Here is a 15000-nt window from a genome sequence, read left to right as displayed (position 1 = left end):
TTCAGTGCAAAGTTTGAGGTTCACTCTTTGGACTGATCCTAAAACGTTGTCCAGTGATTGTAAAGTAGATCTAATCAGATCTTAAAAGTCCAGCGTTTAAGTAGACAGAAGGCTCTTATTTTGAAGGATTCGGACAAACCTGTGGAAACCGAAACTTTGTTAGAAGAAAAATGGTCTTTCAGATGATCTGACATAGCCGTGGTTTATGGTCGTGCAGGCAGAAATGGGTCTGAGGCTGGAGAGACTGCGGCTGCGTAGCCTCAGTCTGCTTTCAGTTAGCTGTTGGCTGAAATCACAGCAAGAACATGAGCGCCACCTTCGCCTGAACCCGACTGAGCTCCTCTAGTCTGAAGATCATCAGCTCCTGTTTGAAAAGCAACAACGATCTGAAACACTTCCTATTTGTGATTTAGCTTTAAACTCATACCTGCCCTCACAGCCGGACCGCAAACCCTCAAAAGCACAGGAGTCAGGACGTGTCGGGCCGGATACACCAGAGGCTCTGAAACACTTTCTGCAGGGGGACCGTGGCAGCTTCAAATGTGGGAGCAGCAGATTCATGATTCAAAATTCAAGAGCAGGTGGCAGGTGACCCCATTAGGTCAGTCGAGGGTTACTCACGCCGTCCTGCTGCGACAAATCAAAGTGTCTGCAGCAGAGTTAGCACATTAAAGGAAACAGTCCCAAACCCGAAGTCTCAGAGCTTGTAAATGATTTTAGGTTAAACACAGAAGCTCTAAGTGTGAAATCTGGATCAAGGTCAGTCTAAAGAATAAAATACGTCTGGCTCTCATGTCTGACAGCTGCTGTTAAAAATGCACCTGTGTGTGTTTTGTGTTTGCATGTTTGTGTGTGTGTGTGTGTGTGTGTGTGTGTGAAGCTCAGAGTTCCTGTAACGATGGACGGGGCTTTGATGCTCTGACTGCTGCACGGCTGGTGGAGTCTCCGCCCTCTGCAGGATGCTAAAGCAACAAACCGCAGCTGCATGAATGAGCTGCTCCGTGTGTGGCTTCTTCCCCATGTTTTTAATCATACTTTAACTGTGTGTAGGTGTTGTGTGTATGAATAGACTCATCCCACCCTGTAAAAACTGCAGTCCTAGAAAGACTGAAGTGTTGAAAGTTGAGTGGCTCTATTCAAACATGCTGCTAATGCCAGTCAGTAACTCTCATACCTCAGCGCTTTTCACAGCTGTGCTAATTATTTTCTATTGCTCAATATTAAAATGATCACTTACAACTGAAATTGGTGGTTGCCTGGTGATTGCTATGAACTTTCTTGCATTCAGCAACTGATTGCCAGTAGTTGTGGCAACCAACTGGGGTTAACCACGCAACACCTGTAACACCTGTACCTGACCAGTTTTGGTCACGATGTGACTGCACACACGGTGGGAGGCAAAAAGTCTCCAAATAATGCAAACGATTAAACGATTAAAAACGGATGAGTTATGAAAATATCTCTACAGTTGTTATGAAGTTAAATTATCTATAGACACCAAACTGTTTGCGTTTGTGAGTTTGGGGGGACCGACTCACTGCTGGAGCCTCTGCTGGACGTTAGAGGAACTGCGGCTCTTTGGTGCTTCATTTCAAAGTGATTTTTTTAACCCCTGAGGTGGCTGCTTGTTTTCTTACCACAACACCACGGAGCATGTGTAAACGCCTCAACAGAATTTAGAGACGGGTGTAGTGTGACGTTCATAGCCGTTAGTGGAGAAGAGGAGCTGGTCCAACTTGTTCTTATTCCCAGGACGTCACCTTTTGCGGTCGTATCAAACATATATGATGTATTCTCTGGAACCGCTGATGCACCAACTGCTATAATATTTTACCATCAATCACGTCACTGTCAACCAGTCATGTGATTGATGTTAACCGTTAAAGGTTTATTTGTTTTCACTGTTACCCAATATCCACCCAGCAAATGTAGGTGTGAACAGTCGAGTATTCCGGCTCTATATCAGCAGTTAAAATGAGTTTTAAGAGAATTTCTATTAAATTAAATCTTTTGATCTCGTGGGCATGTGCTGGACCAGCGACTCCAACTAACATTTATTAGAATGATAACTTGTTGTATGAATGCTGTGTCTAATGCAGACTGTGGTTACTGCCTCGTCTTCTTCTTTATCTGTTTTCTTTTGGAAGAATAGCTAAGGCTAATGCTAATGGAGATCCCAGTATTAAACAAAGGTGCTCTTAGAGAAATGTAACAGAAAATAGATGAAAGCTTGAACTTGAGTGCCATCTGAACCATCTCTGGGGCTACTGGAAGGCCAACCCATGCAGTAACCTATGGGTAAATAGCTCATTTTAACCTTCATACAGGCCTGTCATTGCAAAGACTGGTCTCATGGTACTGGTCTGTTGTAAAGAGGGAGCTGAGCGTAGCAATGAAGCTCTCAGTTTACTGGTGGATCTATGGTCCTATGTTTACCAGTGGCCACAAGCTGTGGAGTAGTGACCACAAGAATGAGAGCTTGAATGCAAGCAGCACAAATCGTTCTTCTCTGAACAGTTTAAGTTTCTCTGAACAGAGCTTTTCACCCGCTGTCACTTTAAGTTGCTTCTATAGTTTCCTGTGGCCCAGTCGTCCCTTCAGAGGTAAAGTGACGTGCTTGGTCAATCAGGAGGAGCTCAGAGTGGAGGCACCACTTCTCTACATTCAAAACAGTCAGTTTAAATGGTTCAACATCTGACCTCCTGGACTCCTCCTGGGTGAGGTGTTCCAGATGTGTCCAGCTGGGAGGAGATCCTGGAACTGATTTAGGACATGTTGGAGAGATTATATCTGCTTATGTCTCAGGCTTGGAAACACCTCACTCTACCTCCAGAAGAGCTGGAGGCTGCTGCCCTTAAGCAAAACCAGTCAGATGTCATTGAGCAGATGCTTTGAAAACTGAAGGAGAATTTGATCTTGAGGTGAGATCAGATTTCCTTTAAGAGTCCGTCGCACATAAACGACAGTGAGTGTTGGTATGCAGCCAGGAAACTTGAAGAGTCGTTGATGAAAGTGGCACAAATCAGATGCCTCAGGAGTTCAACATATAACTGAAGAAAAGAGGAAGAGGTCTTAATAACGGTGGCCTGCTGCAACATGCCCACTCTCTGATACATTTGACAAAAAAAGGGAAATCCTCATCAGAGATTTCAAGTCTCTGCAAGTTGATTTTCAGGCAGCTGCTGACTGAGAGAAAGACGAGAAAAAATCAGTCTAAAAACAGACTTTATCATTTGGAAAATGGAGCTCTGTGATCTGCAAAGTGTATTCAATGGGCAGAACATTCAAAACTACCTGAAGTTTACTCAGTTTGTTTAGACACTGCTGAACTTAGAGTCACATCAGTGAGTTGGTGTAATCTGGAACAGTCATTGTTCTCGTCAACAATATTTCATCTGAAGAGAGAAACACCCTTCAGACATATTTCTGTAATTGGTGTTCAGTATTTTCTCCGTACTTCAAATACGAGGCGCTGCCTGCAGGCAGAGGTGGCAGCCAAGAAAACGTGCACGCTGTGTACTTTCAGTGTGTTTCTGTGCAGGCATCCTGGCAGCGGCGAGTCTGCTTCAATTGGATTTGTTTACATTCAGCACCGAGGCACGCTCCGGCAGGGTGAGCTCTGAGTTTTGTGCCTTTGGGTTCACGATAAGCACTCTGACACTCGGAGTGAGTCTCGACACGCTGTGCGACCGCAGGCACTTCAGAGAGCTTAACGACCTCAGAGGCTGTCAGACTGAGAGAGATATACAGACCGCGTCAGGGCGCCGCGCCACGCTTCGATGGACCGCTGGTTTATCGGTCAGAGCAGGCGACCATCACTGGGGCGCTGAGCGTCCGGCCTCTGCCTGCGTACGTTAGCACCATGAGAAATGGTTTCAAACCTGCAGCACATGCAGCTGCAAAGGTACAAAAGTACCAAAATAAAGCAAAAAAAGTATTTTAAAACATTGCAATGTGTGATGCACTGAAATTACAGGTCAGACACTTATCGTAGTGAACACAGCACAAGCAGAGATTCTGCCTTTTAAGATGGAGCAGAAGCTAAAACACGGGACTTTGACCCCAGACACTCGAGTTTATGCTGGAACATTTTTGCCAGACTTACCTGATGTTGTTGTTTTATTACTATTTTTAGATATCTTTCCAGTTGCTGTTGCCAAAGTTAATAAATAAATAAATAATAAAATAATAAAATCCACTTAGAAACTCAAGAACATGAGGGAGGTGAGATAATGACCTGTCAAAGACTGCAGGAGAACACGGAGTCTAAGGAAGAGCGATAATGGGGTACGGGTAAACTTAACCTGAGGATGGGGAGAGAACCAGAGGAAGAGAGCAGAAACTAAAGCTCAGTGGGATGAAGCTTCAGAATAAATGAAGCAGAGAGAGGGATAAGAAACACATGAGGTAGGTAGATGGATAATAAGCCACAGGTGAACTCAGGAGGAATGTCTGAACAGAATAAAGCAGAGAACTAAAGCAGCAAATGACCAACAGTGAGATAAACTGAGTGTTCACAGGCCTCCTGCATTCCAACGTCTGCATGTGATGAAGGATCATTAGGATGAACAAGCTTCATAGCTAAGACTTTGACACCTACAGTTCTGGGTTATGAAATGATGATGGTTAGCTAGATTTTATTCTGCAGGCGCATCGTGTAACAAACATGCGTCACAACAGAATCCACTCAGGTGGAAACACTGGTGTTGACCCGAGACTGCTGGCTCGTTTTAAATCAGCGGGACATCTGTCATCTATGAGTTATCTCCAAGTTTAGTTATGTCACTTCCTGTTTTATTTTCAGTCAGCATTCCTTGTGGTTTGCTATTATTTTTGCTTTCCGTGTCTCGTCTGCTGTGATTTAGTTCAGCTGTGTCTCGTTCTCCCTGCGTTTCCACTTTCTTTGTGTATGCAGCCGTGTGTCCTCTTGTTTTTTGGCTGTTTCACCTCAGTGTGTTTCCAACCTCTTGTTTCTGTAGTTTATAGTTTTCGGTGTTCCCTTCTTTGGACTTATGATTTAATTTTTTGGATTATTACAAACAGTCAAATGGACGCTCAGGCCCATGCGCCTTCACAGGTCTACATCCACACCTACAACACCCACTGACCTGTGACACCATCTGAACCAGCATTACACTAAATCTCACTGGATCTGCTGGTTTCTGGGAGCGGGTCTGGTGCTCTGTCTGGTATTCTTCTGGTAGTTTGGTTTTTGTTGAATTCAACTGCTGCATGTTTACAGATGTTCACATCCACCCAGTGGCTGTTCAGGAAGCTTCCAGCTCTCAGCTCCTCCCAAGCTGCAGCTGGCTTCAATTAAGAGCCTGTCGCTGTCGTCTGAATCTCATCCCTGTTTATGTAGCGCCAAGTTCCAGAGCAGCTGAACCGAGCCAGCAAGCAGCACAGCGGTCCAGGGAGCTGCTGTGCTGCCTCGTGTCGAGCTAATGACAGAAATAAATGAGTACGGAAGGTAAATGAGCTCCAGACTGAATCATTAAGAATCATTAATGAACTCGGGGTCTGCCGGCCAGGTTTTAAATGTCACTGCAGGCTTTTACTTCTAGTTTCCACTTCCAAGATCTTTATTCAAGTTTTACTTCTCTTAATTTATGGATTCCTTCTGAGATAAACAGCCATGGTCAACATTTTATTTTTCAGTTCTTTGTCTTTTTCTTTCATTTCTGGCTCGGATCATCTTCCTACTTTCCCCTTTAATTTCCTCTGGTCATTGTGGCTTTGTTTCCTTTAGCTGCACAGCTATAAAAGCAAAACCCTCATCATAATAACACTCGCCTTAAAGGCTTTAAAGATAGAGGAAATAATGCTACCTGTTTTAAGGGTGTTTAATCAGGTTTTAATAAGTTTACATGACCTGAATGTTTTAGTCCAGATGTTTCCTCCTCACATCTCTGCAGCATTTTTCCAGCTTTCATTCCGTGTCTCACTTAAAATCCATTTCATGTTGTATTGTTCTTTACTTGTGCTCCAGTCAGATGTGAGCGCAGTGCTTTACGCTGTGTTAATTCTGCCTTTCCGCCTCCGCTTCGTGTGACATTGGCGAGCAGTCGGAGAAAGACGAGAAGTTTCTGGTCTCGTTTCTAGTGAAAGGAGGTCTTTGTTGTTGTGCTCTCACCATTACATTCCATAACAGCAAAGCCCGAACACACGAGGAACATTAAAAGACTTTAATGACATTCCTATGTTTATTCGGCCCAGAGGCCGTGACGGGCCCAGCGCGTCGTGCAGGAGCTTTCTCTGCCTGAACTTGCAGAGGTTGTCAAGGTTTTTGAAGAATCGGGAGCCCGGAGCGTTTAAGTGGAAACTGTTGGAACAAATTAAAAATATTCTGCAGAAGTGAAGTGATGGAGAGCTGTTTGCAGGATGAACGTTATGGTCCTTCCATAAAGACAGAGGGGTGACAGCTGGGATCAGTGTGGCTCTGCACCGTCCGGCTCACTAAACACACACCTCTGGGTGATCAGGAATCACTGATCATCTGCTGCTGGAGTTAAATTTCTGTTATATGCACCAGAGCCTCTGAGCAACACTGTGCAAACCAGCAGCAAACTGCGACCTCTGAATCGTGGTATATTAGACAGAGGAAGCTTCCCATGCTGATGACTTATAAAAAAGAAAAAGCTCTCAAAAAGGCGGCAGTGAGTGATTTATCACTGGTGACAGGAGGTCAGAGGTCAGTACAGTATCCCCACAGTGTAAAGCAGCACCTCCTGTTGTGCTGAGCACGCTGAACACTCTGAGAACAATGGTGTGACTTTTGCAGCCCGCAGGGTGAGCGCGGTGTGGGCTGAATGGCTCGTATTCACCGCTGCGAGTGCGCGGCGTGGATGTACGCACGCGGCGTGGGCGGAGCCGCTGACCTCGGGGTCAGCTTGCTGGAAGCGTAGGCTGATCTCGCAGCCGATGAGTTGGCAGCCGCAGGCCACAACACACCATAAACGCCCACCACACACACTTACAGGTACACACCCCGAGCCATTAACACTAACAGTGTGAGTGTGTTGGCAGCGGTTAGCCTCCATAATTAGCCAACGAGCAGGTGAGTGTTTTTATAGGTGTTGACTTAATGGAGCACTAAAGACCGCGGCTGGTTGGTGGGCGACCGCACTCGTGTGTCAGCTCGCACACACGCTGCTCTGGTTAATGATGAAGAGGAGGGAAATGTGTACCCGAGGGCATCGTTCACAACGAGGAGGACAAGTCGTTTCATGTGGAGACAGATTTCAGTGCCGAGGCCCAAAATCCACCTCGCAGACTCTGAGCCGTCCGTACAAATGCTTCACAGCGGGAAACACCCTGTACAGTAAAAGGACTTCAAGTACTAAAGCAGTACAATCAAAATATTCTCAAGTATTTATAAATCAACACAGAGCAACTCACTTCACAGTCATATACATTTGTTTGGTCATTCACCTCAAACATGGGCCAAATAACTGCTTCAATTTAAAAAGTGGAATCTGGATCTCATTTTCACTCCAGGAGTCACATTTCTCTTCACACTTGGAGGGAATCTGATCCTCTGAACTGGGCAGGGAGGTCTCCAGGCAGCTGGAGAGTGTTAGCTGATGTAGGGTGGAGGAAATCCAGGGAATTAGAGCAGATATAAGAGCAGAGGGAGCAGATGTCTGGGGTGTCTGTGGGGGGATTCCTCGGCTCAGGGATCCTTGTCCCGCTCAGGGTCCCTTCGAGCTGTTTTCAAATCTCTGGTTTCGTGAGAGTCGGCTGTAAGGCCAGAGCCGAGGCGGGAAGGAACCTCAAGATCACCCTTTGAGTTTAAGTGCTTCCATTATTACTACAAATGGGGGCGGTTTGGGGCTGTTGCCATGGTAATTACTCTCACGTTGTATGTCCAAGACCTTTTCTCGCTCTGCTTTGAGTGTGAGACGGTCGCACACAGACTCACAGCAGGTTGGCATGAACCTGAAATTTAATCCAAGGACGCAGGTGTAGCTGACAGACGTCTGAAGGAGTTAAGAGCCTCCATGTTTCATGTCCACGAGCAGGTGTGAGGCTGAGGGCGAGGCGTGGCCTCCCAGCACGATTATAACAACAAGTATTTATCTGTGGTGTCTGCGAGGCAACAAAACTAAAGAAGCTAAAACTTCATGACGTCACCCAGAAAAGCAAACCCTTTCATTGGTTGAAATTTGAGCCGTGTTCTTGAATACTTCCAGGCTGGCGACTAACTGATGAGTCTAAAAACATGGCGGACATAAAGCAGCTGATTCTCTGCAGAAACAGTTTGTCATAGTGAGAGAAACGATCGGTCACACTCATCCCTGCTGTGGGCAGCTTCCAGTGTGTCGCTTCATTCGATCACCTCCTGGTAGACTTTCAGCACGCAGTATTGGAAATGTTGTGGTGTTGTGTGTGTTGTTGTAGAAAATGACTCTCGGATTTACCCGGGCAGTTAGCTCTGACTGTCTGACGATGCTGGAAGAACTGAAAGAATGACCATCACTGAGCACGCTGTCATCAACACGATGAGTCACGCCCACAGGAAACAAACAGCTCTACCATCAGCAGAGCGACAGACTGCAAGCTGAAGCTGTAACATCAGCAGAGCAGCTGAACTGTGCGAGGTGACAGACGACAATCAGCCTTTTGCTTTGATTCATTTGCTGCTTGGCTGTTTTCTTCCAGTGTGTGAGATGATTTCAGCCTCGTGTTAAACTGTAAACACATAAAGGAGTTTAGAGTTGTAGCCAGAGAGGGAGGAACTGTGTGTTTAAAGCGCGCCGCACTCAGATTGTTTCATGGGACTCTGAGGTTGCTGCTCGCATCACCGCAGCCATGAGGGCCTTTCCTGCCTGGCGGGAAGATGACTCGCTCTGAGCGCTGCAGCATCTCTCAGAGCTTCGTGCGGCGAAGCATCATTCAAACACACTTGTGCATTTGTGTCTTCAGCGTGCTCCGTGCCGCCATTCAGTCACGGCGAGCATGACTGCCCGGTTACTGCCTGCACCTCGAGGTCCTTGGGCTCTCCCAGCAGGGCTGCTGCAGTTTTCCAGGAAGCCGCTCTGTCAGTGGGTGGTGGTTTTCTGCAGCACAGGTTACCATGGCAATGTGCCCAGTGTCAAGTCATCCTGAAAACACCGTGTTAAAGCTGGAGGCTCCTCAATAAGCCCCTGATCCTGCTCCCCTCGGTTTTCCAGCTCATGAGGAAACACGTGGTTTTATTCTCATTTTTCCTTTCCTGTGATTGGTCAGCTTCAGCAGAAGAATCATGGTTCAGGTTGAAGTCGCTCTTTTAACCACATGTTTGGAAGCTGTGAGGTGGGCTGGGTGAAGACAGTGAAAGTACAAATTCATAAAAAACACTTTAAAATGATTTATTTTAAAATAAATCATTTTAAAGCAGAACAAACACAAACAAATGGATCATATCTGATGTCGACATCAGGCTGGATGTGTTTGTGTTACCGAGGGCGCTCTGACAGGACACGTTTCCAAAACCACGTCTCCTCGCACACCTGTGTGAGTGTTTCTAATGTTTGCAGTGTCAGGACTCGGAAAACAGGACCGACGCAGAGCGACGGTCAGCGTGAAGCAAACATTACATCTGTGATTTCACACATCGGCAGTTTACCCTCTGTCTGCAACACACACACACACACACACACACACACACACACACACACACACACACACACACACACACACACACACACACACACACACACACTCAGTGGTTATCATTCACAGTGAAGAGAGACAGCAGGAACTAAAAAGGGAGAAGGGGGGCGATAATTGCTGAGCCTCCTTTGACTCTCAACAGCTCCCCTCCCACACCTGTTGAGTCCATCAACACACACACACACACACACACACACACACACACACACACACACACACACACACACACACACACACACACACACACAGCTTTTATCTCAGGAGCAGCTGAGGGATGCAGGTGAGGAGGAGGAGGAGGAGGTGCTGTGGATATTTCAGGTATGCAGGAAGTTTACAGAGTCAGCCTCCAGCTGCAGCTTCTCATTAATATTTTCTCAGAATTGATGAAATCGTTTCTCTTTGAGTCTCTGAGGTCTCAGTTTACAATTCATCCTTCTGCTGCCTCAGCATCAAACCCGGGCATCAGAAACTCTGCTTTCACCATAAAACAGTTTACTGATCTTACTGCAGGTGAATTATGAATTACAAACATAAAATAAAATGAGTCTAGAAGGTAGAGCTGAGCTGGAGCTGCTGTTTGTGCAGCAGCATCTCAGTTTGTTTCTGCAGCTTCCGGCTCCAAGTCTGAGATCTCTGCAACACAGAGAAGACTAACATAACGATCTCGTCTCCTGGCGCTCTGATGCTCCTCTGTGCAGTCACATAATCGTCCTGTTCAGAGACTTAAACTTACGTGTGACTGCAGCAGGCAGCAGTTTGGATCGTGTAAAGTCACACCTGATCACCATCCATCCAACATCCATCCAACATCCATCCAACATCCATTAATCCAACATCCATTAATCCAACATCCATCCATCCATTAATCCATCCATCCAACATCCATTAATCCAACATCCACCCATCTATCATCTTTGGCAATAAGAATGATGTGAAAATAAGAGTCTGAGCACAGCTTGCTTTTAGTTTTTTTGTACATTTTCATGGATTTCAGGGTTTGTGGCTGTGATATTAAAACTGAGTGACAGCTCTGAATTCTGGCGTGTTGAAGCAGAAAGATTTCAAAGCTAAAACCTCAGCGAGTCCCAGCCAGCATGAAGGCCGTGCGTTCTGACGTCCACTCTGAAACAGTCACGTCTTCTCTAAGGTTTTATTCCTGGAAGCTTCATTTCCTTTAAATCCCTGATGCTGTGCAGCGGTGAGGTGTGTGTGCTGCTTTTCCCACGGTCGGTGTGAAAGCAGCTGACTCCGGTCTCTAACGGCCTGCTCAGCGTCACTTTGAGCCAAGCACCTCTCGGAGACGTCACCATCCGCTCTCATCGGGATTTATGGACCGTGTGCAGATGTTTATGAGTCAGGAAACAGACGAAGGGCTGAACATCCCGTTATCTAAACTCTCCCCTTCAGCACGTTAACCGTGGGACGCTGAGAGGATGAAGGCTCGTTCATCATCGCTCTGCTGTCATCAGCCGTTATCAGGGCCTCTCTCTCCCGGGCCAATTAACCCGTCTGCATACCTGCCCGCCTTATCTGTCCTCCTGCGCTATCTCATCCTCCGCTTTTCTGTCTCCTGCACTTCCTGCCTTCCTAAAACGACTCACGTTACCGTCTCAGCTTCGTTTTCATACTTTTATTTTTTATTCAGCTGCACAGCACTGTGGTCAAGCAGGAGATAAATAGCTATTAACTATTCCTGAGCATCCCTCACTTCATCTTCTACTAAATTTTAAGCACTTCATGATGGAAACGTCTTTGTTTATTGAGAGGAACACAGGAGATATGCAAGACCAAGAGTTTATAAATCAAAATAAATGAATTTGTCACTGACAGGTATCAGACAGAAGCATCGTGCAGAGGCGTTAAACAGAGAGTCTCTGATTGTGGCTCCTCTGGGAGCATGAATTTCTCGTCCCTGTGCGAAGTGATGTGAGGATTTGATTCATTAAAGTTGGATTTTAAAGTGCAGGTAATGTAAGAGTAAGAGCTACAGCGTGGCGGCAGCGACAGGTGCAGGTGTGTGATTGTGAAGTCGGTCTGGGCCTCTGAGCTTCTTACCGACTGATGTTTGTGTTGGAATGTGAGCAGAGAGGATTAACCGTCTAATCCCCGAGCAGAACAACCCGACGCTCACACCTCCGGACACTGAGCAGCTCAGACACAGTGTGTGTGTGTGTGTGTGTGTGTGTGTGTGTGTGTGTGTGTGTGTGTGTGTGTGATTAGGACAAAGAAAATCAGGAGCTGGAGGGAAGATGAGGAGCAAAACAGCGATTTGCTGCCATGAACTTTATTTTCTTTGCTCTTTAAAATCAGCTGATAACCAAACTTTGGACTGTTGTCATCACTTTTCCAGCTCCCCCATCATCACAGTTCAGTCAGATCACAATGCTCCAGCAGAGCGAGTCATGTGCAGTTTAATTATCACACTTCATTCTGAAATTGGTTGTTTTTCTCTTTGTTTCCACCTTAAATGAAACGACTCTCACAGACAGAGTGAAACTACAGGTGTGCTGCCTGTTTTCCACCTGAGAGGGAAACTCACCTTCACATTAAAGCTGAAGTTCAGAATATCTGAGAAGTTATTAGGACAAAAAATGACATCATCTGTGATTAAAGTCATAAATGTTTGAGGAATAATTAGATTTTCTAAGAGTGCAGAAAAAAATCTGCTGTTTTCTGAGATTAAAATCATAAATTTAAGTTCATGAATAAATAAAATGTATTAGTTAACATGAATAAATATTCAGGGTTTTAATATTTTCATTGCAAAACCTGCTGACAGCTGGTTTTTAATGTTTTGCATGCTCGCTGCAGGGGAAACCTCGGAGCTGCTGACAGGAACATTATCCCACTGAATGAAAAGATGTTGCTGAGTGACCTTTGACCTCTGCTCTGTGTCTCAGTGTCTGGAGTTCAGCGAGGGTTCGGTGACGGGCGACATGTGCGAGGACCTGTGCGTGCTCGGCCTGGTCGAGTACAAACGCTGCCTCTACTACGAGAACGGGAAGAAGGTGATCGAGGCGCGCTGGAGAGGAAGCCCCATCATCCTCAAGTCCAAGCTGGAGAACTTCTCCTCCTACGAGCCTCTGGGAATTCTGGATTACCAGGTGATGTCGCCGCCCTTGTGCCCACTTGCTCCGGGAAGGTCGGCTTGTTTTAAAATAACTCTCCTGCTTGTCCTCGCCCCCACAGGACGCAGCAGAGGAGCTCTCCCCGCTCGATGTCATCTTTTACGCCACTCTGGAGGTAAGCGGCTTCAGTTTGGTGCTGACGAGTCAAAGTTTCTGTGAGTAAGACTTCACTTCCTGTCACCTCAGGTACGAAACTCCCTGGGGCTGGCTGAGGAGAACGAGGACGAAGACAGAGGAGGAGGAGGAGTGAACAACGGCTCCCTGGCCAGACTTTTGGGGAAGAAGCTGAAAAACAGAGAGAAGAGTTACTCGAGAGCAGAGGTGGCCTCACTCTGGGCCCTACTGCAGCAGGAGGAGTACACCTTCCTCAGGTAACGCTGAACAGGTGGAGGATTTGGGTGATGAGAGACTCCGAAAAACAGATGCATTTATTCAAGAAGGATACTTGCGTGTTTAATCGAGGGTTTAAGTCGAGTTCGAGGTTCAGGAGTTTACCTGAGAGCCTGACAGCACAGACAGGATCTCCATTTTTACTGCCAGGCTTTTCAAAGTAAAACATTTTGTGATTTTTCCTGTGAAGCAGCTGAAATATGTCATGTTTTGTCTCTGAGTTTAAAACCTAAAGAAAAGTTTTAGTCCTGGCATCTTTGTTCACATTTCACTTTTAAAATGTCAGATTTTTCATGAGCACAGCTGCAGAACAAAAAGAAAATGAGTGAAATTAGCTTCAGTCTGAGAGCACAGACGTTAAAAATAAAAGCAGTGAGTGGAGGTGACCTGTGCTGCTGCAGTGACTAATGGAGGAAAGCAGCTGTGCGAATGTGGAGCTTTGCAGAAGGTCAGACACAACAGAGGAGCTGGAGACACCACAGAGTCTGATATCAGCTCTGATGGAGCTGCAGCTGATTAGAAGTGTTTTCCACATTTTATCTCCACCTGAAGAAGAACGCATTCATCACCGGCTCTTTGATAGAGAACATTACTTTACATCACTGGTACAAATGCGTTCACACTCCAGTGTTTTGGTGTCTGAGCTCTGTTCACCTTCACTGAGCAGGAGGGAGGAGACAGAGAGCCGAGGCTGTTACAGCCTGTATGAAGGACACGCTGCTGGAGTAGACGACAGTCAGCAAGCCCCCAAATAGACAGGAAGTAAAGTAATGGCCCATAAACAAGATCAAATCAGAAAATTGATTTTCATCAGTGATGATTCCTTCAAGTTCAAGAACTCAAGTTACCAGAAGGTAACGAACCAAAACTGCTCGGTCCACAAAGACCGATCCACTGCTGCCGACGTGCAAACCTCTGTGTGCACAGAGCTCGACTTTGAGTGCCGAACAAAAGCACAGATGAGCGAGGTCACACGTTTCCACTCAGACTGGTTCCTGCAGGAGTTTCATTGATGGATAGAAAAGTTCTCACTCTGCACCAAAAACGAGTCAGAGTCATGAAGCTTGAACGCTGGACTACAAACCAACGTGTGTGTGTGTGTTTAGTGAATCAGAATCACTATGATCCAGCAGGCTTATCCAATCTGCATACAGCACAGCAACATTTCTCTGTATATGGAAACAAGTGTAATCTGAAGAAGCAGAGACAGTAGTGTTTGAGGAGGAAGCCATAAAAGGTGCAGCTGTCCTCAGTGTTTCCCCTTGTGAGCGCGAGGCTCCACCTGAAACAACACAGCTTCTGAATATCGTTTCCCCCGAGACTCTCTGTGACTCAGGGGGAAATAGAAAGGTCTGGACGTCAAAGCTGATATAAAAAAATCCAAAAACAAGAAAAAGAAGAGCGCAGGTGGACGACAAAGAGAAACTCACTGCAGTGAAAACTCCAGATTGTCCAGCGTTGGTGGGATAGTGCAGAGAAATCAGACTGTAAGTGACAACGGCAGTGAGAGAGACACTGGAATACATTTAGAAGTTAAAGACACACCTTTAATATTTTTATTATTATTTTATTTTAAAATTCACTTATTATTTTATTACTGAGACACTCTTTCACAGTCTTTGTTCCATATTTAGTGGTGACTCAAACCAATGTCGAAACAAACTTTGGTGGCCGTTAAACTACGTGCAGCGTGACACATCCATCAACCCATCCAACATCCATGCATCCAACCATCCATCCAACATCCATCCATCAACCCATCCAACATCCATCCATCCAGCCATCCATCCATCCAACATCCATCCATCAACCCATCCAACATGCATCC

General features: G+C 46.0%; 1 protein-coding gene across 1 annotated transcript in view; it reads left to right on the top strand.

Moving 5' to 3' along the window:
• The window catches only part of dipk1c (divergent protein kinase domain 1C), a 40340-nt gene that overhangs the window by 15739 nt on the left and 9601 nt on the right, over positions 1-15000 (top strand). Inside the window, exons 4-6 of the mRNA XM_031753195.2 lie at positions 12555-12758; positions 12844-12897; positions 12969-13153. Of these exons, the coding sequence (XP_031609055.1) occupies positions 12555-12758; positions 12844-12897; positions 12969-13153 (443 nt within the window). The remainder of the gene's footprint in view (positions 1-12554; positions 12759-12843; positions 12898-12968; positions 13154-15000) is intronic.

Source organism: Oreochromis aureus, linkage group 9 (assembly GCF_013358895.1).
Source record: "Oreochromis aureus strain Israel breed Guangdong linkage group 9, ZZ_aureus, whole genome shotgun sequence".
Classification (NCBI taxonomy): Eukaryota; Metazoa; Chordata; class Actinopteri; order Cichliformes; family Cichlidae; genus Oreochromis; species Oreochromis aureus.
This window is presented reverse-complemented; position numbering and strand designations above follow the sequence as displayed.